At 54.3% G+C, this 23,375-nt stretch overlaps 1 protein-coding gene across 2 annotated transcripts; it reads right to left on the reverse strand.

The window, feature by feature from the left end:
* Window positions 1–275: 275 nt before the first annotated feature.
* On the reverse strand, window positions 276–22,561 carry MAP7D1 (MAP7 domain containing 1). Of its 2 annotated transcripts, XM_004371938.2 has the most exons (17): window positions 22,070–22,561; window positions 9,271–9,615; window positions 9,021–9,089; window positions 8,260–8,423; window positions 7,393–7,507; window positions 5,656–5,766; window positions 4,160–4,533; window positions 3,918–4,063; window positions 3,062–3,396; window positions 2,581–2,758; window positions 2,354–2,492; window positions 2,111–2,215; window positions 1,758–1,811; window positions 1,518–1,563; window positions 1,339–1,429; window positions 1,035–1,228; window positions 276–869 (listed from the first exon to the last, which is right to left on the reverse strand). In XM_004371938.2, the coding sequence occupies exons 2-17, from the start codon at window positions 9,542–9,544 to the stop codon at window positions 859–861; spliced, it is 2,406 nt and encodes an 801-aa protein (XP_004371995.1). In that variant the 5' UTR covers window positions 9,545–9,615; window positions 22,070–22,561; the 3' UTR covers window positions 276–858. The 2 variants fall into 2 exon arrangements, with proteins under 2 accessions (XP_004371995.1, XP_012409701.1); XM_012554247.1 differs by lacking the exon at window positions 5,656–5,766 and having other exon boundaries at window positions 1,518–1,560.
* Window positions 22,562–23,375: the final 814 nt, after the last annotated feature.

Consider the following 23,375-nt stretch of genomic DNA (forward strand, 5'->3'; position numbering starts at 1 on the left):
ATGAACTCCATGAGAACAGAGGTTACATCTGTTCCTGTACTGCATCCCTGCATGTAGCCCATTGCCTCGTACAGAATACACAACAATATTTGTTGAATAAATAAATGAATAAATTCATGACTGAACTAGAAGCCCATACATAGGACAGGGGATCTAGGACTGATATCACCAGATGGAACAGACACCCACAAAGCCCTAGGCTCCATAAATTCTTCTTAGAACTCAGGAGGCCACCTGTGCCCACCCCAACTGCCAGCCCCAAGGACAGACAGGACTGGCAGAATTATTCTCACTTTATTTCTGGAGAAGTTTGAGCAGATGCAATAACACTGATTCCAGGCGAGGGCAGGGGGCATGGGTGCCCCTAAAGCAACCAGTATCCTGTGGCCCAAGGTGACCCCCATCTCCAGACCTAGGTTCCCTCTCAGTTACAGTTAAATAGAGAGAGAAAGATCTCCTCGGGGAGACTTGGGGGAGGGTCTGCCTCCTGCACCCACCCTTCCATGCAGAGGAGTCTGAGCACAAGCTATTTACAGTATTCACATCCACTGTACCCCACCAAACCAAGGCAAAATACTACAGGCGGCCCTTCCCCAAGGGAGGAGGCCAGAGAGGCTATGAGTGTATGTGTGTGTATGGGGGGGGGTGTCCGTGCATGTGAGCACACGTGTGCACTGGGGGGCAGGGTCTGGCTCTGGCCAAAGAGACTTCAGTCTATAAGGTGCAGGTTAAAAACAACAGAGGCCTCACCCCGAGGGGCCCAGGCCACTTCCGACTTTGTCTGTCTCTTTCTCCTCCAGACTTCCTGGGGGAAGGTGCAGAGGAGCTCTCAGAACTGTTCCAGATCCAATGCAACCCCTAAAGAACTTCTGGGAAAAAGAGGGAGAGGAAACAGTCAGGGCAAACTGATGGCTGGGGATCTTAGGGCGGATAGTGGGAAGGCACCCGACAGAGCTAGGAGAAGGCAGGTCTGGGGAGTGCAGGGAAGGCTGCTGGGGAGGAACCATCTGGGTCCAGGAATCAGGGGTCCCTACCTGTGACCTGCGGGGGCTGCACCACAGCTTTCTTGAGGAAGGCTTCTGCCTCTGCAAAGGGCAGCAGTGCCTCTGGTGTTCGGCCCAGACTTTTGTCCCCCGGGGGCCCCTTGGGGGAGAAGCCATTCTCCTGGTGCGATAGAAGAGGCTGCAGGCCATTCACCAAGGACCCTGGTGACTCCTTGTTTGGCAGGCTGTGGATGGGGGAGCCAATGTCAGGTACCTCACATCTCAATAAAGGCCAGGCAATCCCCAGCTCCAGCCTGCCCCCCTGCTCGGTGTCCCTAGAATTGGGAGCTGCTACCTCCACTGTGTCTCCTGGGAGGCCAGCTCCTCTTTCTGTAACGCCTCCTTCTGCAGTGTCAAGGGTCGAGCCTCCACGGCTTTCACAGGGTCTGTCACAGGGAAGGAATGCCCATCAGTTAGGAGTTGGTGATAGAGAAGAGGTTTGGGGATGGTGATCAAGGGGAACAGGGGCTTCACCTTGGCTGGAATTGTTGACGTTTATCTCCTTTCCATCCTGCTTCTGCTTTGAAGAGGAAGAGCAGTTAGATTTAAAGGTTATCTGGACCCACCAAATGAGGCACTGGATTCTTCTCTCCCTCATCCCAGACCCTGAGTGGCCTCCCCCACAGCCTCCTTCCTTTGCCCTGGATTCCTTTCTCCAGGCTCCTTTCCTCTCTCGACCCCCATGCCCAGGGCTGCCCCCTGAGGAATCCTGACCTTGTGGTCAGCAGCTTCAGACTTCCTAGTCCTCTTCATGATCTCCTCCAGGCGCTGTTGGAGGTCCGTACCAGTCAGGCCCAAGCCCTAAACCTCCCAACAGTCAGCCGCCCTCCATTCGCCCCCCCCCCCACCTCGGTCTCAGGGCCAAGGTTGAGAACAGCCTCTCCTAGGCCAGGAACCAGATCCTGCCCCAGTTCCTCCTTCTCCTACCCACTAACTGAGCCCTACTAGTTCCATTAACTGCAACCCAAACCCAGCTCAGGAGTGGACTCCGCCCTCCGGCGCCAGGCTCCGCCCCACATAAGCCCCGCCTTCCATTGCGTGTAGGACCGCCCCTACCCTCAGCACACCTTTTTGCGCTCTTGCCGCTCCTGCTCCTCGCGCTGGAAGTGCTTTTCCCGCTCCAATCGCTGCCGCTCTGCTTCTTCCCGGGACCGAGCTTCGGCCTCCTCTTTCTGCCAAAAACCCGTGTATAAGCTTTGGGTACGTGGACTTCAGCCTTCTCTCGGGGCCACCACCCGGCCCGCCACCAGGAGGCGCCCGCGCCCAACCGGGTATGGCCGCCGCGCCCGCCTGCCCGCCCGCGGGGGCACCTGCTTCTGCAGCCGTTCCTGCTCCTCTTGCTCGGCCTGAGCCTTCTCTCGGGCCTCCTGCTCCTCCCGCCTCCGGGCCTCCGCCTCCCGCTCGGCCTGGGCCTCGGCCTCCCGCGCCATCTGCTCCTCTCTCATCCGCCTGAGGGACAGAAGACACTTGGGGCTCGGTTGCGAGCTTCTTCTCCAGCTCCCATCAGGGCCCCCTCAGTCCCCGTGGGCGCGCTCACTTGTCCCGTTCTGCCTGCAGCTTCCGCTCCTGCTCCTCGCGTTCTCGCTGCTCTCGGGCCTGGCGCCGCTTCTCAGCCAGGAGCCGAGTGGCCTCCTCCCGGTCTGTGGTTCCAGCCATGGGTTTGCTAGGGGTCACCGGGGGAGCAGGGGCTGGGGGTGAGATCAGGACAGCAGTACCTGGAGTGGGACCCAGGACCGGGAGTCAGCACACACCAGCACAGGCACCCACCACCCCTGCATGCCTCCATGCTTCCAGGACTTCAGGGTAACCCACCCATCCAACTGCTGCCGTCAACGGCGAGTGGTGAGGTCCTCTCCTCTAGCCTGTGTTTTGGGCCTGGACCCACAGAGGGCAGAAGCCTCCTCTTCCTGTCTCCCAACACTCACTCCCCAGGCACCCCTGACCACCTCACCCACACAGCCCACAAAACCAGCTTCTCTCACCCTGCCCACCTCTCAGTCCCTTCTCTTCATACCCACCTGCAGGAGCCTCCGCTGTGGGCTGCTCCTTCTGGGGCTGGGCTGGGATGGGTGAGGGCACAGGCGAGGGTGCTGGTGAGGCTGGGGCTGTTGACTCCTTCTCGTTACTGGCCCTGCCCTTGCTCTGGCTCTTGTCATCAGGCCCTGCTACGCTGGGGCTCTCCTTTGACTCATCCTTCCTCCGAATGCGTCCCTTGGGTGATGCAGTGGTGCCTCGGGGCGACGGTGGCTTTGGGGGCAGAGCATGGCCTGGCCCTGGGCTGAAGCTGGGGCAGGGAGAGGCAGGCCTATGCCAGGAGATGGAGGGAGAGGACGGCCGGGCCTTGGATTTGGGACTGCGAGAAAAGGGAAGGGTGAGGCCTTGAGGACTCAGAGAGCTCCCCTCAACTCATCCTCCCTGACCATGTCACTTCCTCAGGGAAGCTCTCCTCCCCAGGATAGGTCAGCACCCCCCACCCTACAGGCCCTCACAGAACCATTCCTTTTAGGGCATAGATCTCAGTTGGTAATTATGTATTCATTTGTGAGATTTTTTTAATGTCTGTCTCTTCATTAACCAGTAACCTTAATAATATCAAGAACTGGGTTTGGCTCACCAAAGCGTCCCAGCACCCAGAACACTCCTGGCAGGTCCATTCATTCATTCAGCAGGTATTTATGGAGTGCTTGCCAGGTACCAATCACTATTCTAGGGGCTGGGGTACTCAGTGATCAAAACACTAAACTAAACAAAACCCTGCCCTCAAAAGAACTTTCATTCTAGAAGCGGTAGCCCAACAAATGCTTGTGAAAGAACGAAGGAATGGCCTGGGGTCTGCATAGCTCCGCCCCCGCCTTGGGCCCCACCCCTGCCCACCTGAGCTCAGAGGCGGTGCCTGCCGATAGGCGGGGGCGCGGCGAGGCAGGCAGTGACTGGCGCTTTTTGAGGCTGCGCTCTCGGGCCAGGGCGTTCTTCTCCCTCTCGTTTTCCCGCTCCTTGTCCTTCTTCTCCTTTTTCTGCACCTGACGGGGCGGGGAAACGGGAAGACGTGAGGAGGAGCAGTGGTCAGCGGGGCGCTCCCTGTCCCCACCCTGTGCAGCTGCGAGACGGCCACTCACCGGTGAGGCCTCGGGCCGGCGGCGAGCTGGGGCGGGGCTGCCCCCGGCGCTGGGCTTGCGGCGCTCCCCGGCCGGGGTGCAGCGGTGCACGCTCCGGGGGGTGCTGCACGGCGTTAGGGGGCTGGCAGAGGCTGAGCGCGGGCACACAGGCACGGCTGCGGAGGGATGAGTGCGGTCGGGGTGCTGCCCGGATGCAAGGCCGGCCCTTGCCACGCCTCTCGCGGGGGGTCTCCCAGGGCCACTGCTCCTACCCTGGTCCCGGCCATTGCGAGGCAGTGTGACCGCGCTGCGACTCCGTGCCAGGAAGGAGAGGGTGGGCGTCATCAGACGGTCCACAATGCTGCTCTCCCATGCGCTCAGCTGCAGGCTCCGATCTGGGGGGAGAATGTGAGGGGAAAATCCAGTCACCACAGGGGGCCGCAGAAGGCAGGTGGAGGCATATGGGGAGTCGGCCAGGTACGTTCCCCATGCCAGGCCCAAAGGCTCTCACCCAGGAGGATGCTCCCCCCATTCACGTGGGAGCCATACTTGTCCACACTGGGGTCTGGACCTCCACTGCAGACCCAGGCAACAAGACATTTCCCAGGGCATCATCCTGCATGGGACCCTCCTACGACTCTCCCCAGGTGAAAGGGGTCTGAGTTGTGGGTATAGGAAGGAGCCACTGGTGGTTGTTGGAATACCCCCATGTTTCACTGTAGGGCTCTGCCCTCTTGCTCTTAGAGGGCCGGCCTAGGGGAAGCATGCCCGCATGGATTGGAGAATGAGGGTCCCTGTGTTCCTCTGATTCAGAAGAGGCCCAACTTTTAGAAGTCCTGTGCCAGGGAGAGGTATCTAGGGGGCCTGGCTGCCCCTGGCCACCCTGCTCAGTTCCCTCAGCTGCTAGGTTATTTTTAAGCCTCAGTCAGGTGGGGTTGGTACAGCAGCTGATTTGGTTGCTAGGCAACAGAACAACCAAATAAAAGTAGAGGAACTTATAAATAACTCCTACCATGGCTCCTTCACATGTGAGCACCAGGACATGGTGGGAGCACAGGGGCTGTGCCACTCTGGTTGCCCACAACACTGGAGCCAGCCAAGAAGACCATGGCTGGGCTCTGAAGGTAGAGGGGACCCTCTAGGGTGGAGTCATAATAAGGGATCCACACATAGACGCAGCCCACACAAGAAGCAAAGCCAGCTGGCTGTGGTTGGAGATGAGGTTGCCTGCCTATTCCCACCCCCAGCTTGCTCTGAGGTCCCTGCCAGGCTCTCTGTTCGCTGGGGCATTGCCCTTTGTCTCTCCTCCTCCTCTGTGGGGCACAGCTCTGTCCTCAGGGTCCAGACCCAAATGCCGGCTCCCCTGAGGGGCACAGAGCCCTGGGTAGGGTAGAGTGGAGGTGGAAACCTGGAGTATATGAGGGCTCCAGGGACCTGGGGTTCTTGCTGAGCTCTGGAGGAGGCTTGGTGGGGGGCTATAAGGGGCTCTAGAGGGGAAGGACTGGGCCTTCTCTTACTTCTACTGGGGGAGTTCCAGAGCGTGGCAGAGGACTTTGAGAGCCGCTTGTTGATTATAGAGTCCACGTGTTTGGGCAGGTTTACTGCCGACACGGAGCACCTGCTCCCACCTGGAGGGGAAAAGACACGGCATTAGGGCCGGGCCAGACAGGAGCCAGGGGGGGCACTGAGGCCTTCCATGCAGGATGCTCCGCGGGCAGGGTGGGAGAGGGAAGAATGGGCAGGCTAGGATGGGGAGGAGGAGGCAGACTTGGCCTTGGAAGGGGTAGGGTGGGGTGGGATGGGGGGTAGATGACCAGAGACAGCCTGGGTTGGGGGAGCCGATGGAGAAGGAACAGAGGGAGATGGAGTAAAACTAGAGAAACTACAGCCTTCCTGGCCAGAGGAAGCCATTCCCTAGGGCTGGGCACTGCAACCCCTCCACTCCCAGCCACCCAGCATTGGCACTTGCTGACACTGCCCAGCCAAGGCGCTATGGATACAACACCCACGTCCTCGGACAAATGCAGAGATGGTCCTGAACAGAAGAACCCACACAGTCAGAGTTACTTGCACAAATACAGATATTCATACAGACCACAAAGAGAAATACATGCAAACACAAGCACATCCAGTGGTAGATACGTATGCATGCACTCATGCACACGTGTGCAGACATGCACAGATACAGAGACACGAACACATCAAAGCAACCTAATTATTATATTTGTAAGAGCTACCACTTGTTGGAAGCTTACCATGTGTCAGGCACTGTCCTGGGCCACACAAACATTACCTCATTTGATCCTCCCAAACTTCTATCTACAACCTCAGTTACTATTGTTAAGTCAATTTTGACTCCTAGAGACCCCAGGTAAGAGAGCAGAAGCGCACGATAGGGTTTTCTTGGCTGTAATCTTTACGGACGCAGATCTCCTGGTCTTTTTCTCGTGGAGCAGCTGAGTGGGTTCGAACCACAAACCTTTAGGTTAACCGCAGAGCGCTTAACTCTTTGTTCTACCAGGGCTCCTCAGAGGCAGGTAATATTGTTATCCCCAATTTACAGATGAAGAAAGTGAGATATCAAGGAGTTAAATGACTTATCTAATGACACACAGTAAGTGTCAGAGTGGGGACCGTAACCCAGCTCTGTCTGACTTGGGAGCCTGCATTGAAGTATACAAGGCCACAAACACACCAAGGCAAACACATACTAAGACACACAATGCACAGATCCGTAAGCACATACACCAAAAGACACATAGCTAGGAATACTGAACCTTGCCGTTACAGAAAGAGATCCAAACACAGTGGTACATACATGCCAGCAAAGAATCAGACCAAAATCCATGATGAGCCCTATGTAAAGAAAACTCGAAGAAAAAAAACCTACCCTCCAAGATATATACATGAGGGGTGACAGTTTTCTTTAAATATTAAGTGCCTCCAGGGCATTAAAGTCTTCTTTTATGGCTCATCAACTAACAATAATTGACAGGAGCAAAGAAGGCTAATGTTAAAATGACAAAGGTTTGAAGGGCAAACCAAAATGAAGAGAATGCATGACTGATGTGCTAGTGGAAGTCCTTAGGGAGGGATAATTCGGTGTACAGACCATTCCAGAAGACACAAGTCATATGAAGCCAGGCACACCTGCTGCAGAGAGCCCCCAGCTCCTTGCACTGAAGCTGTTCTCTTCCCCCAACCCCCAACCCCCAGGCTTGCCCACCCACCCCCCAGCCCCTCCGCCTACTCACTGGTCTTACGTCCTGGTGAGTTGTGGTGCAGGGCTCCTGCCCAAGACCAGCGCTGCTGCCGGATTTCTGCCCACGTCTTCTTCACTGACCTCTGGATGGCTGCTTCATAGCGCTCCTGGGGGGAAAGTGTGGAGATAGGTGAAGGGAGAGGGCTGGGCTCAGAATCATTCATCACACCTGGAAGAAAGGCCCCTCTCTCTCCTGTGACAGTGCACCCCCCTACCAGAAGCTTTTCCTGATTCATCACAGGTAACCAAGGTTACCAAATCCTTGCTATGGTTAGGGACTACTTGCAGCGGATCCCTTTGGACTTGTTTTCGGGAGCTTGTCACTGTTCTTGAGTCATTTCCTGGGTATATGAGCTGTTGCTCTGAGGATGGGGTGGGACTCCCCTCAGCCTGGGGCCTCTGGGCAGGGCCATGTCCTCCTGGCACTGAGGGTCTGACCTTGGGCTGTGTTTTTCCCTCAGCCTGAAGCCCCAGGACAGGGCCAGGCCACCGTTTCCTCCCTGTCTTCATCAGTGCTCAAGCTGGGGCTCTACCCATATCATGGGGCTAGGCACACTCCTACAGACACATATCTGCATACATACAAACGCAGACACATGGGGCACATATGCAAACACATGTACTGACAGTGCACACATTCATGGGGCCCCATACCAGCACATACAGAACAAACAGCTACGCAGTTGCAGATCCCCAGTTATTGTAGACCCACTGGCAAAATTATAGATGTGGACACAGATACAGCCATGTACTCACAGATAGTGCAGAACCATGAACACAGATGTCTACACACTTAGCCAGTATACAGATGTGTGGAAGCACATGTACACAGATCCACACATACTCAGAAATAACACACCTTATTTTTCTCGAGCTTCTGCCGCTGCCGCTCCTCCAGGGCCGCTCGGCGCTGCTCAGCTTTAAGCCGCTGCTCTTCCAGCCGCCTTCGGCGATCCTGGAGCTGCTTCTCCCGCAGTGCCTTGGCTTTCTCCTCCTTCTCCAGCCATACCGCCTTCTTGGCCGCTGTTGGGAAAGGAGCCCCAATGGGGTGTGAGGGGTCTATAGTGGTTCTGACCAAACAAGTCTTCTCCAAGGGGCTTCCTCTATTACCTCAGCCCTGGATAGGTCCTTCTCCTCCCCTCTAAGACTCCCCCACTCAAATTGAAGGGCTTCCGGAACCAGTCTCAGGCCTCAGAATGAGGGTTTCCCTGAGGAGAGGCCCATTTCTCCCCATTGACCTCGTGGTCTCTCAGGGCTAAAGGGAAAATGAGGTCTTCAGTTAAGATCCACATGGCAGACACTGTGCTGGGCACTACACCTGTTGGCATGGGATCTGGAGTGAGATGTGACTTCTGGGTGTGAATCTTGGTTACTCTACCAGCTGTGTGGCTTAGACCAATGATTTCATCTCCCTAGGCCTCGGTTTCCTCATCCTCAAAAAGGGGTTAACACCTCACGAGGCTGTTGAGAGGATTAAATGAAGTACTGCAGGTACTGCACTTAGCACAGCACACATAATTGTTCCAGAAGTGTTAGCTATTATTAGTAGGATGCTGGTGGTGTTGATGACGATGATGAAGAAGATGACAGAGATGATGCTGCTGCTTCCCAAACACTCACCCAGGTACTTGGCCCGCTCTTCTCGACGCTCCTTTGCCAGCTTGTGTCTCTCTCCTGCCTTCTTCGCATCTTGGAGGGGAAACAAGGACAGACTTAGGTCAAAGGGCTTGCCAAAGGGGAGGTGCCCTTGGGACCCCTCCAGGCCTCACCCCCATCTCTTTCCCCACCTTCTCCAGGGTGAAAGGGATCCCCTCGGGGGGAGTCATGCAGGGCTGGGACCTCAACCAAAGACTAGGGGCAGCACACACACCTTGCTTGGTGGGGGTGCTGTCAGAGGCTGGCACCGCTGTTGGAGATGGCTGGCTGCTCCTTCGAGGAGGCCTGGTGTCTCGCAGGCCTGTAGCAGGTGGAGTGGGTCCCCTGCTCTTCACTTCAGAGGAAGGGGACTCTTCCTGCGGGGGGACTGGCCCACACCCGACCTGCCCTGGAGGACTCTCTGGTTCCAATGGGAGCTGCTTAGGGCTAGCGGGGTTCTTCATGGCAGGAGGGGTATCTGGGGGAGTGTCGGGGATGAGGGCTGACATCGGTGGTGGCGGTGGGAAGGGGTCACCTTCTGGAGAAGGTCTTGGCTCTGGGGGGGTCCTGGCTGCCACACCTGGAAGACCAACACAGGAGAAGGGAGAGGGTCAGACAGTACAACTGTGCATCAGTTCAACACATAGCCTACCTCCCTTGTCCAAAGGACCTATTCATTCATTCATTCATGCATGCATGCACGTTTATCGAGTTCCTTCTATGGTGAGAAAACAGCCATGGTTCCTGCCTTTGTGGAGCCTGCCCTTTAGCAGAGCAGACAGATTAACAGCCAGGCAATCACAGGTAACTACATTTGGGGGACTTCCTGGAAAAGTGACAACCACACTGAAACATGAAGATGAGCTGGAGCTGGCAAAGCAAGGAGGAGAGGGATGAGGGTTTCTGGCAAAGAGAAGAGCATGTGCAAAGGCCCTGGGGAGGAAGGAAGGAAGGTGTACTGGAAAAACTGAGAAAGCCTGTAGCACGTATTAATGCACCAAATGGTAATGATTTGTTTCCATGTCTGCCTCTCTCACCTCTCTACTTTACCTTAGGGCCACAGTGCCCAACCCAGGGCCTAGCACACAGAGGGTGCCTGTGCTGTCACATGGGACTGACCAAGAGAAAGGAGATAAGTGTAGGCACAAGTGGAATGCCTGTGTTGCTAAATTCTCCAGTGGGGTGGGCAACTTTGTAACAAATCCCACTTTGTAATTTTTTTTCAATGACTCCCAGATTTCTTAAGACAATATTCCAGAGACCCTGAAAAAGACACCAAAGTACCAAGTAAGGAAACCACATCATTTGCTGTATACACACATACATGTGTATGTATACATGTGTGCACATATGCACTGTGGGATGGTTGAAACACAGGCTTTGCAGTCACTCAGATGCCCCCAATTCTGATCCCACCACCCCAAGACAGGAAGGGAGGGCCTGATTCCCCAGCAGGTAACTTTGGATAAGGCAGTCAACTTAGCTCTAAGTCTCAGTTTTCATATCTGTAAAATGGGGATGATAAGCCCAAGCTAGTAGGGATTAATGTCAGTAAAGTGCCTGGAACAGTGTGTGGCACGATTCATGTGCCAGCAAACATATCCCTCCTTTCCCTGTGAGTCTCGTGAAGCTGCCAGGTCTCCCAAAGGGAAGCCTCTACATGTTGAACCTGGTGCTATCCACTGCTACTCATCCACTGACGGGGCCACTGACCAGGGCTTAGGGAGCAGAGCTGGGTCCCAGGGAAGCTGTATCTAAGGAAGCATTTTTTTTGCTCTCACTGGGCGTCTCCACACCAGGTCCTCTGCTCTGGGAACTCTGGTTGTTTCAGGAGGTGGCAAACTCCCCATCACTGTGGATGACCACATATGTTGGGGGAATGGGCACACCTAAGGAGTTGCCTTTGGGACTCTTGGTACCTTCTTCGGAGAGGCAGAGGAATCTAGTAGTTGAGTTTGGGCTCTGAAGTCAGACTATTTCAGCATGAATCCTGGGTTCCCCTTAGGCTAGTTACAGACCCTTTCTGTGCCACAGCTCCTTGTCTATAAAATGTGGACAAAATGGTACCTACCTCACAGGACTGTGATGAGCGTCAGTCATTAACAGTAACCGCTAACATTTATGTATTTATTAAGAGCTTCCTATGTTCAAAGCATTTCACACATACTAGCTTTTTAAATCCTCACTGACAAAACATATGGAGGAGGGGCTATTAAGTTATTTCTTTTGCACAGATGAGGAAAGTAAAGCAAAAAGATAAAGTAATTTGAGGTTACTCAGCTGGTAAGTGAAGGAGGCTGGATTTGAACCCAGGCATCTGTTACCAGAGCCCAGGCTCTTAACCCTTCATGCCCTCCTGCTTCTGTTTAAGGCAGTAAATGAGGTAGTACATGTTATGCAATGAAATCATCTAAAGCTCACGCTATTTACCTCTCATTCCTTCCCTTCTAGCTTCCTGGGCTCTAGGCAAAAGCCCCAGCCAAGGTCCTGCCTTCCCAGCAGCCCCTCCAACTCTGCCAGCCTGGACACTCTGTGACATCCAACCAGCTCTCCCATACCAGCTTGAGACAGGTGTCTGCTCACTGCCAGTCTATTTCCCAGCCAGCTGCAAACTCCTTTGCCGACTCTAATGGGCAATAAAACTAGTGGCAACCATTTATGAGTGTTCACTACATGCCAGGAGCTGAGGTAAGCCCTTTGTATCCCCATCTTGCATCCTCACGACTCTGAAAGGTAGAGATTCTTGTTCCCATTATACAGATGAGGCAATTGAGGCTCACTCTGCTAAGTGATTTGCCCAGGGTCATAGACCTAGTACGTGGCGGAGCCAGGATTTGAACCCAGGACTGTCTGAGGCCAAAGCCTGGGTGTGCGAGTACTAAGCTTGAAGGCTGAGGGCGAGGCCTATTTATCACTGCTTTCCTAGCACTTGTAGGTGCTGCAGGTGTTGCAAGGAAAACTAGTAGGCGGGTGTTTTTCTACACCTAGGCAAATCACACCCACCAGGCAAGATAGTGAATCCCCAAGTAGGTCCCGATTAGCTGTCTGAAGGGGGCCTGGGAAGAGGTAGAGAGAGTAGGGCCTCGAAGGACCTAAACCTGGGCGTCAGATGCAGTGGAGTACAAAGGTTTTACGCTTCAAAATCAGGGAAGCCTGGGTGGGGATCCCAGCTCTGCTGTGAGACCTTGGCCAAGCCCTAAACCTGTCTGAGCCTCAGTTTCTTCCCTGAATGGTTGTGACAGAGAGCAAGTAGGTAGGCCATCTCGGGCATCTGGCAGGGGCTCAGTAAGCAGCAGCTGCTCTGAAGACTCTGTGCACGTCTCCCCATCTCTGCCACAAGAACCCACTTTGGTTAGGCCTTCACCTCCACTGCTCCATGAGACTGCTTCTCAAGGTCACCCATAACCTCCACGTTGCTAAATCCAGTAGCCATTTTTCAGTCCTCATCATACTTGACGCAACAGCAGCACTTGAAACTGTTGGCCTCTTGGTGCTCCTTGGAACACTTTTTTCACTTGGCTTTGAAGACAACACACTCTCCTGATTTCCTTCTACCTGGCTGGCTGCTACTTCAACGTCTTCTTTGCTGGCCCCACCTTAACTTCCTAACGTCTTAACGCTGGCCTGCCCCAGGGCTCAGTGCAGGACCTCATCGCTTTTCACTTCTCTCGCTACACTCACTCCCTTGGTGATCTCATCCAGACTCATGGCTTTAAATACCATTGGTCTGCTGATGACAACCAAATATGTATCTCCAGCCCAGACCTCTCCTTTGAGTTCCAGTTTCATTCACGCAACTCCCTACTTGACACCCCTGGGTGTCTAACAGACGTCTCAAATTGAACACATCCAATCTTCCCCCCAAAACCTGCCCCCGCCCAGTTTCCCTTGTCTCAGTTAATGGTAACCCCATCCTTCCAGGTTCTCAGGCCAAAAACCCTGGAGTCATTTTAGACTCTTTTTTTATTTAATTGTGCATTAGGTAATTCAGAAGGGTGTCAGGGCCATAACCTCGGGGGTTCAGGACTCTTCTTGTCTCACACCCCATATCTAATCTCTCAGCAAATCCTTTTGGCTCTATCTTCAAAATAATATTCCAAGTTCAATCACTTCCATCTCTACCACCATGGTCCAAGCCACTATCATCTCTTGTAAAAGACTCCCTGCTCCCATTGTTTGTTCTCCTCTGGTCTCTTATCAATACAGCAGCCAGAGTGAGTCTGTTTAAAAGTAAGTCAGATCATGTTACTCCTCTGCCAAAATCCTACGACTTACTCCCCATGTCACAGAGAGGAAAAAGCAAATTCTTCACAGTGGCCTATAAGGGCCTCATCTTCTCCTCCTCTCCCCGTGCCCAGTCTCCTCCAGTCACACTGGCCTCTTCATTCCTTAAGCATGTCAGGCAAGCTCCTGCCTCAGGGCTTTGCACTTGTTCCCTCTGGTGAGAATTCTTGGTGCCCAGATTCTGCATGGCTCACTCCCTCACCTTGAATATCCCCTTTACTCTAATGTCAGTTTCAGTGAAGCCTTCACTGACCTCCTAATTTAAAACTACACACTGCAACTAAACTCTCCCTCCTCTTTCCAACTGTACTTTTTTCTTTCCAACTCTATTTTTCTCCCTAAGCATTATCACCATGCTAACACTCTCTCCTATCACAAGAACACTGTCTCCATGAGGGCACAGATTTTTGTCTATTTTGTTAGCTGCTGTATCTCTAGGGCCAACAGACCCTGGTAGATAGGTGCTTCGTAGCTATTTGCTGACTGAATAAATGAGAGAACTCCACCCAGCAGACCACAGCATCATCACCTTTTACCTGGATGACTGCAAAGTCCTCCCAGTGCTCCACCTGCACCCATCCCTGCTCCGCTCACCACTGAGAAGCCAGACTCATCTTTTCCAAACACAAATCTAATGCTGGTAATCCCTGCCACTTGCAACCTTGCAGTGGCTTCTCATTGCTCTGAGGATAAAGATAAAATTCTTGCACCCAACCTACAAGTCTGGCCTAGTCTGGCCATGCTGTCCCTCTCCCCCACCTGTTGAATCTTGTGTCCTACCCTGCTCCCCACTTGCTCTCTGCACTTACTTTTTTTGGTAATTTTTTCTATTGTTGTAAAAATACATATAGCACAACATCTGCCAATTTAACATTTTTCACATTACAGTTTAGTGACATCAATTACATTAATCATGTTGTGCAACCATCACCAATACCCATTGCCAAATTTTCCATCACCGTAAGTAGAAACTCAATGCCTCTCCTTTGCCCCATCCCTTCTGTCCCTGGTAACCACTAATAAACTTAGGCACACAGACCTTCTTTTAATTTCAGTAACCATCCATGCTCCCTCCTGCCGCAGGGCCTTTGCACGTGCTCTTTCCCCTCTTTTCTAGTTAACTCCTAGCCACCCTTCAGATCTTAGCTCAGTCATCATTTCCTCAGGGAAGCCTTCCCTGGCCTCTCTTCCTTTATTATATGCATCCACAACTTCATGTGCTTCTTGTTTGGAGTGCTGCACAGTTACAATTTTAACCTTCATTGTGTGTTTCTTTCATTATTGTCAGTTTCCCCCTAGACTGTGAGACAGCCCTCGAAGGGCTGGGCCATTCAGCTTTGCTTACCACTGTATCGCCAGCAGCTACCCCAATGGAAGTACATGGAGACAATCACCAAATGCTGTTGAATGAGGATAAAGTGCTATACTATGCTGAACCTGAGGCCACCCAGCCTGAAGCAGGGACATATGGAAGGCAATTTTAACTCTAATAAAGAGTAGGTCATATGGCATTTATTGCAAAGGGATAAACACTTGAAGGGAAGCAAAATAACTCCATCTCAGTAGAGTTGGGTAGGTTCCTGGACTCAGCCACTTAAGTAGAAGTTAATAAAAATAATAACAAGTGTTTACTCCAGCAGCTCAACAAGAAAAACTTCTTGAGAGGCAAACAAAACATTTGGAACTCATCTTTTGGCCTGGTGGACTATTGAACCTGAATACAAATATTTTCCTCAGAATTATGCCAACCCTGATGAAATGTTATTGGGACAGTGTTATCTGGAACAAATTATATTAAGACAAATTAATTCCTCAGCTAATTATCTACAAGGTGCAGTTAAACCCTTTCTGATCTCTGCTCCCATTTTCAATCACCAGATGTGACCCTTTGGCCACTGAATTTTACTTTATTGTCTATGTCCGATTGTGCAGTTTCAGCCAGTCCCTTTTATTTTGCTATGTTGATATCTACCAGAAGTATTAAGAACTGGGTAAGAAAGATAGTTTGTATTTATTTCTTGGCACAAAGAGCATTAACAGGGTAGAGGTGCAGAAGCTGTTGTATTGTGGGGTCCTGTCTTCCCCAAAGCCCAAGAGGGATTGCATTTGAAGATGATGTGCCTGGGGTCTCCAGAAAGATCAGGGCCAAGGCCCTCAGAGGGACTGTCACGTGTCTCAGAGTGCTAACTTTCCCCCGTCTCCACTCTCTGGGAGCTGGCAGTGCTTACCTCTCGTCCCTCCCTCCCCGCACCCCAACAACTCCTGTTGGGCCAAACAGTCCTCTCACAGCACTGACTGATAACTCAGTCTAGCTTTTCTGTTTGCTACCACCCACTACTCCCCTCCCCTCTGTTAGCGGGAGAGTTCACGGAGAGAAGGGACGGGGTCTTAGTCCTTTTTACAGTCTCAGAGCCTTATGCAGGGCCTGCTTGGCACAGAGTAGGGGCTCTGTGTTTGTTTACTGAATGCCTGGATGGATGGACAGATGGACTGTGGAAAGCTAACCGGCCAGTGTATAGTCAGGCCCCCAAGCTGCTCTAAAGCCTAAAACCAAAAAAACCAAACCAGTTGCTGTCAAGTGAATTCCGACTCAAGGCGACCCTAGGTATGCAGAGTAGAACTGCGCTCCATAAGGTTTTCAAGGCTGCTTCATCAGACGTAGATTGCCAGGCCTTTCTTCTGAGGCACTTCTAGGTGGGTTTGAACCACCAACCTTTCAGTTAGTAGTCAAGTGCTTAACTGCTTAAACGTTTGTGCCACTCAGGAACTCCTTGCTTCAAAGCCTAGCCTCTCTAAATGCTAAATGTCTTGATCATATCAGAGCACCGTGCCCCCTGCCAACTCCTAAGCCCAGCAAAGGAGACAAACTAATTTATTGAGGACCTACCATACACCAGGCACGTTCCTTTATCTCATTTAATTCTTAGGACAAGCATAAAGGGAAAATACTATGATGGTCTGACAGGTAAGAGAACTGTTACTCAGACAGGTGGAGCAAATTGCTCATGTCAGTGTCAGAGTTAGGATTTGGACCTAGGTTGTCTGTCTGACAAAGCCCTTACATCATGCTCTTTCTGGTAGGGTCACATCACCCTTCCCTGAGGCTTCTGCCTGTTCCCTAAAGAAGGAAGTGATCCCGTGGTTCCCCTGAAGAAGCTTCCTCTGACAAGAGTAAAGGGTGCAGGTGGGGCAGGCAGGCACTGACTGAGCTCAGAGCGCAGGAATGTGGGGAAAGCAGGCTCCTGTCCGGGCTGGCCAGCAGGAGGCAGGAAGTGAGGCACCTGGGCAGAGGGTGGGAGAGAGCAGTCCACCTCCAGGGGGCAGAGCAAGGAGTGCCCAGGGAAGGGATGAGGGGGTGTACAGACAGCCCTTCTCGGCGGGGAGCATGGGGGAGGCAGAGGCATGAGGCAGGGAGAAGAAACAGGACAGATGAACACCTCTAGCAAGAACACTCCTGGCTCTAACAGCAGCTCTCTAGGTGGCAATGTTGGAGCAGACAAATGAAGACAGGGAGGCAGACAAAAGGGCAAGGACACACAGAGAGACAGACATGTACACATAGCAGAGAGAGAGAAAGAGAGACACCCAGACAGTGTAGACTGAGCCTGCACAATGGTGAGACTCAAGACACATGCTCGTGTTCTCTCTCCCAAACACAAGAAACAGACCTAGTGGGATTCAGAATCAAAGTGGGGCATACAGAAACACAGAAACACACACACACACACATACACACACACGGAACCAGGGACCCACTCTAAGGCACAAAGCTGCAGAGACACACACAAGCACACAGAGACACAACATCCCAGTACATTTATGTGGTCTCATCCAGGTCACTCCTGCCCTGCCCTTTCTGGGCATTTCTTTACTTGGGCCCAGGGAAAGTCTAATTAATAACAACCACTGCTTGTGTCACGCACAAGCTTAAAGTGTCAATATTTTAAAGTGTCATAAACACTTTAAAAATATTAGTTCATTTAATCTTCACCACAATTCTATGAGGTAGTTATTATTAGCCCATTTTACAAACGAGGAAACAGACTCAGAGAGATTAAGATACTCTCTTAAGCCACACAGCTAGTGAGGAGTAGCAGAGCTGGGGTTTGGACCTGGAAGCAGTGTGACAGGGTCTGTGCCCCCACTCTGCTGCCTGGTGGGGACAGCTTCCTGGATTTCTCTTCCTTCTGGAGAGATCTGGGCTAGGAGAATGGGGGTGGGCAGGAAGGACAAACCCTCGGGCTGGGCTGCCCAATGGAAGCTGAGGGGGCAGCGTTACTCCAGGCCTGGAGGCAACTGAGCCAGCTCTAAGAGGCAGTGCACTAGGAGGGGGGCAGCCTGCCTGCTCTGGGTGGTCCTCAAAGCCCAGACCACAGGCACTGGGGGCAGCAGGGCACCGGGGCCAGGCCAGGGGAACCCAGCAGAGACTGCAAATCGAAAGGAGCTCTCTGGCCGGCTGGTGGCCATTGTTCCCAGCCTCCAATCAGGAGCACCCACTTCCTGTTATTTTAGGCGGCAGGAAATGACCCCATCCCGCAAGCCAGGCCCCACCATGTCCCTCCCTCAGCTCCAGCAGGGCTGCCCAGACTAGAGCCTAGAAGCTGAGGGCAGAGGACTAGCCTCAGCCCAAGGCCTGGGGATGGCCCACTGGTTGGACTGTCACCACTGCTTGAGTCCAGGGTCTCCTTCTGGTCCAACTTGCTGAGACTCCAACCTGGCAGGATTTGGGTGAAGCCAGGGCCCTGCTGACTTCACCTCTGCCTGCCAGAGAAAAAATCACGGGAACCCCAAGACGAAGATGCCTACAGAAGACCAATCATGGAAGGGCTTCGCCATGACAATCCAGCATAGAGGTTTGGTGCAGAGGCTTTGGAGTCAGATGGACCAGGGTTCAAATCCTGCCTCTGCCAATTCCTAGCTGTGTGACCTGGCAAGTAACTTCACCTCTCTGAGCCCCATCTGTAAAATGGGGATAATAACAGTCCCTGCTCATGGGATTGCTGTGAGGATCAAACGAGACAATGCATGTGGCATGCTACGCGTTGTGCCTGGCACAGAGAAGGCCCTTAATAAATGGGAGTGAGAGATAATAAATGGGAGATCATTTGGTCCACCAAGGGGTCTTGCCTGGTCCGCTTCTTCTCTGAAGAATGGTGAGGAGAGCTAACGGGGGCAGCTCTCTGTTCCCTTACCATGCTCTCTGTTCGCCTCAGGTCAGAGCTGGAGCTGAGAGGTGATGGACAGAAATGGAAGGCTATGCCCCCGGGTGCCAGGCAGAGCTACCACCGGCCAACAAAGCTGCATTATGTTGCCTGGCTCTCTGGCTCCCTCACTGGCTCCAAGGCCCAGCAGAGACCCAAGGATGTGGTTCCCAGCTTCTTGTGGCCTAATCTGCAGCCTTGGTCAGGCCTGAGATCTGCTCTGTCAGCCCTCAAGTGCCACACTCTAGTCTGGGCCCTGCTTTCAGCCCCTTCTCCCCTCCCCCAGCCCTGCCCCACCAACAGCTGGTGGTGCCCATCCTGAGGGAGATGGGGCCTGAGCTGGCCTAGTGCCCCATCCGCCTCATTTGCATATGCATGAGTGCATATTAGGGACTCATTCGAGACCTCATTACTGGGCTTACTAGCCCAAGGCGTGGTGGAAGCTGGGAAGCTGTTAGTGGGATGTGCCACAGCCAGAGTGGCTGCCGTGTGGATAGCTGCAGCCCTTTGTGCCAGTCTCACCAACTTCTACTCATCCTTTCAGCCCCACCTCAAATGCTTCCTCCTCTGTGACACTTTCCATGCAGAGCCCACTGCTTGAAGTGATCTCACCACTGTACCTGGGCTTCCCTCCAGACTGCAGGGTTCTGTGAACATACCTGCCTCCTCAGCTAGACTAGGAGCTCTCTAAGGGTAGGGACTCTGTCTGGTTCACTTCTCTGCCATCTGCACAGCTAGTGCTGAGCTGGCACATGGTGAGCCATCAGCCTGGCCTGGCCAGTGATAGACGGCTGGTTGCACCAGTCTCTGGGGCCTTCTCTCCTACTCCCACTGCCCTGCTCTGGGCACAGCGGCCTCTGTTCCCTAGATACACCCTAGCTTATGTCTGTCTGGAACTCCTCTCCCACCTCCCACCTTCTCCCTTCCCCCTGCCCTACATTTACCTCCTAAAGTTCTAATTATCCATCACCTCCTTCTCAGATCTCCAAAGGAATGAAAAATAATAACAACAGAAACAATTAAATAGCCAGTGTTTACTGAGCACTAACTTCGTGCCAAGGCCTGGCTAAGTGTTTTACGTGTTCATCTAACATACTGATCCCAGTGTTTCTGTGAGATAATTTCTAGCATGATTCTCATTTTATAGATAGAAACCTAAGACTTAGGTTAGGCAATTTGCCTGAGGTCACACAGTATTAAGTAATGAAGTGGAGACTTAAACTTTTTCAGAATCTTCACTCTTAACCAGATTCCCAAGTCCTGCCTCTCCCGCCCCAACCTCCCCCCGCCCCCCCCGCCATGAGTCCTACCTCCCTGCTGGCACAAGTCCAGGGAGCATAACCGCAATAATGGTAAAAACACTTGACTGGGCGTCTATGTGCCAAGTTCCTTTAGGTACATCATCTCTAACTCTCAGATTAACCCCGCAAGGCTGGTAATACCACCCCCATTTTCCAGGGGCAGAAAATATGGCTCAAGGAGGTACTTGCCTCAGTCCAGTAGCCAGTAAATGGCTTACTGGGATTTCTATCCAAGTCTCTGACCCAAAATCTGGCACCACACTTGTTCCCTACTCCATGCTGCCTCCTGTTAACGCTCTGTGTATAAGCGTGCAAAGGGAGCACAAAGAGGGCAGGGATTGTGTCATGCACGATCAGTCTCAGCCTATGCCTCAAACTCTCATAGGACACATGTTGTGGGCACGGCAGGTGCTGGTGGCTTGTTGAATTAAATTTACTCCCAGGAAGCCCTTGCTTCATAAGGGGCCTCTGTCACCTTCAACTTCTCCTAGTGTAGGGACCACAGCTCATCCCTATCCAGGTTCTCATATAATTCCATCTACACCTTTGTGTATAGAAGAGTGTTCCCAATCCCGGGCCCTGTATGCAGTCCTCCCCACTCTATCCAGGTCCTCCAGTACAGCCAAGCATCCTAACCTCCTGCCCTCATAATCAGTCCAGGCCTCCCGCTCCAGTGCCCTAACTATAAACCTTGCCATCCACTTCGGCCCTTGTATACTGCCCAGTCACACCACCCTCATCAGGCCCTGAGGTACACACTAGTGCCAGGGACTCTCAGATGCAGAGAGCCAGAAAGCAGGTGGACCCAAGCTGGGCCTACCCGGGTGTCCCCTCTCCGGCTCAGCAGAGTCAAGAGAGACCCAGGCACCCTTATTTCCAACACAGCCTACAAACTTCCCAACCACACCAGCCTGATGGCAGCCTCCCTTTCCCCTTTCTCTCAGCTCCCACACCCACAGGGTCCCCTCAAAGCACTCATGCCTGTGTGGGGAGGAGCCCACCCACAGCTAAGCAGCCCCACCTTGTCCTGGGCTCTCCGCACTCACAGACACTGTTTCATCCTGGGCCCACGCCCCAGGAGGCAGGGAGGTGACAGGATTAGGCTCCAGGACTCCTTTGGGGTGTGGGAATGGGGCCACCTCCCCCCTGAGTCAGTGGGAACAGAAGTTGGGTCCTCAGTAATCATGCTCTTCCCTCCGCTTCCAGGAAGAGAAAGAAAGAGAAATCGCCTCCCTACAACACCAGGCCCAACCAGAAACTCCCTCCTCAGCTGCTCCCAGATCCGAATGGGATTCGCAGAAGTCCTGGGCACTGGTGGCTGATGGGGTCGGGATGAGGGGAAGGGAGCTTTGGTGGTCTAGGGCCTGGAGTGTTTGAGTGTAAGGGGCAGATGACGAAGCCTCAATCTAAGCAATGATGTGGCAGGTCGCGGGAGTGCCGGCCTTGAGCCTTTCCCTCATTCTCCAGTGAGGCTGGGCCCAGAGAGGCCAGGAAAGGAGGGCAGCACGATAAGCACATTTACTTCTGTCCCCCGCCTCCCCAAATCTGGCTGGGTGGGCTCCAGAATGGGCCAGGCTGCAGGCGAGCGGCCCACTGCCCCAGCTCCCGCCCTCACCCCTAACAATGCTGCCTCCCCCTCCCCCTCGCCTTTATCCGGCGGGTTACTTGGCAGCAGCCGCCAGAGACCTCCCCCTCCTCTCCCCTCCCCTCCAGCCGGCCGGTAGCAGCAACAGGCCCTTTGCGCGGCAGCTGGAGGGACGGGGTGGGGGCGAGGTCTGGGCCAGGGCGTGGGGGGCTCCAGGGCCTAGGCTTCGGTATGCAGGACGCCAGACTTGAGAATCTGGACCCCCGATACACACATCCAGACTGGGGTAACACGCGTCCATCCAGGATGGGAGGGGGACAAGCCCCAGCGCAGTAGGAGAGGAGTCAGGGCCTGGGGGGGATCAGGAAGGGGGTGAGGGCGGGCAAGCCGAGAGGGTCACCCCAACAACTCTGGAGCCGGGTCCCAGCGGATCCCGCAGCCCAGTGCGTCCAGGCGTCCGGGGTGGGGGAGGGGGCAGCTGTCAGAAGATGCGTCGATGGCCCACAGCCGCGGCCGCCACCGCAGTCTTTATTTTTAAACTTCCAAGCGGTCAGAGGGTGCGGCGGGGGAGGGGTCCCCGCCCAGCAGACCAGCCCCATCCTCGGCCTCCCCCGAGGGCCTTCGACCTCCCCCCACCTCGCCTCTGTGTGGCTCCCGGGATACCTGGGGGTGCTCCGAGGCCCGGCTCCGCACGCGGGCCGCTCTCCACGGCTGCAGCGTCACTGGGGGTTTCGGGGTCTCAGCGGCTACGGTGGCGGCGGCCAGCGGCCAGGATGAGGGTCCCTCGGCGCATCACGCCCGGCCCAGCCCGGCGGGCAACGACTGGAGGGGAGGGCGCTCCCGGGGAGGTCGAGGTTGGGGCGGCTGGTGGCCTGCGAGGCTCGGAGTCGCCGGCCGCCCAGTATCTGTCGGCTCCAGCCGCGAACCTGCTCCTTGCAGGGCGCCGGCCCAGTCCCAGCCTCGGCCCAACCCTATTGTACACCCGGGCTGGGCCTGGCCTAGCCGCTGGCGCGTACCAAGTGCGGGGAGGGGAGGCTCACTCACGCAGCGGCTGGGGTCCCGGCCGCTGCGCGTCCGCCCCGCCCGCCCATCCCCGCCCCGAAGAGTGGTGCTTCGAGGCTCCCGGCGCCTTTCTGCAGCGGCGGCGGAGGGGGCGCGAGAACCCCGAAGGACGCCCGTCGAGTTGCCTCCCCCTGTGGCCGTGCGTTGGTACGTGCCGCAGCGCGAGACGACTATGTAGGGAGCGCTCGGGTGATTCACCCGCCGCTGGGATTGGGGGGAGCGTAGGGGAGCCGGGCTGGGGGTCCCCAATCCCACCCTGGAGCCTGGGGGTCTGGCTCTGGGGCTGAGGGGGCAGCTCCAAGTCTAAATTCACTTCAAAACCCACCTCAAACAAAATCGGCCTGGGGACGTCGAGAGTGAAGTGGCATGAAAGAGGGTCACAGGGAGACCCCAAGAGAGCTACCCTTTCTCCCCTGGTGATGGCTGGGATGGGAAGCAGGGCTGGGAGCCTTGCTGCTGCCCTTCCTCCAGCATCATATGGTTGGCGTCTTCTCTGCTTCTTTAGGGTAATTACAGCCTATGCTGCTGCTTTACCCAAGTCTCTAATCTGCTGGGGCCCTCCTGGCTCCCAACTGGGTGGTCCTGGCCCTGAACCTCCCCCATCCCCACCCCCTGTAGGAAACACCTCCAATCTCCCCAGAAGAAATTTCTCCCCTGCAGCCTGTGGATGGAGGGGGTGAGTCCCTCCTGACTCCTCTCCCGAAAGTGGCCCTGCCTCCCAGCCCTGTAGAGTAGATCCCCCAATTGTCTTGTTGGTGCTGGCTGAGGTAAGGTCCTCAAGCCAAGTTAGGTCCAGCCTGAGGCAGAGAAGGAGGGGTCTTGCTGGGAGGGTGGATGGATTATGTTGCTGCAGGGATGGACGACGGAGGGCAGGAACGAGGAGGCACAGCTGGGCCCTGCCCACCCT

The sequence above is a fragment of the Trichechus manatus genome, unplaced genomic scaffold (genome assembly GCF_000243295.1).
Source record: "Trichechus manatus latirostris isolate Lorelei unplaced genomic scaffold, TriManLat1.0 scaffold00015, whole genome shotgun sequence".
Classification (NCBI taxonomy): Eukaryota; Metazoa; Chordata; class Mammalia; order Sirenia; family Trichechidae; genus Trichechus; species Trichechus manatus.

What these genes read in the sequence shown, in the direction of transcription:
- MAP7D1 (XM_004371938.2), bottom strand. Translation starts at nt 9,544, where the DNA reads ATGTCAGCCCTCATCCCCGACACTCCCCCAGATACCCCTCCTGCCATG. An exon ending in CACAGCGGAGGCTCCTGCAG is followed by an intron (nt 2,759 to 3,061) that starts GTGGGTATGAAG and finishes GTCCCACTCCAG; the next exon opens with GTACTGCTGTCCTGATCTCA. An exon ending in AGGAACGGCTGCAGAAGCAG is followed by an intron (nt 2,216 to 2,353) that starts GTGCCCCCGCGG and finishes GGTTTTTGGCAG; the next exon opens with AAAGAGGAGGCCGAAGCTCG.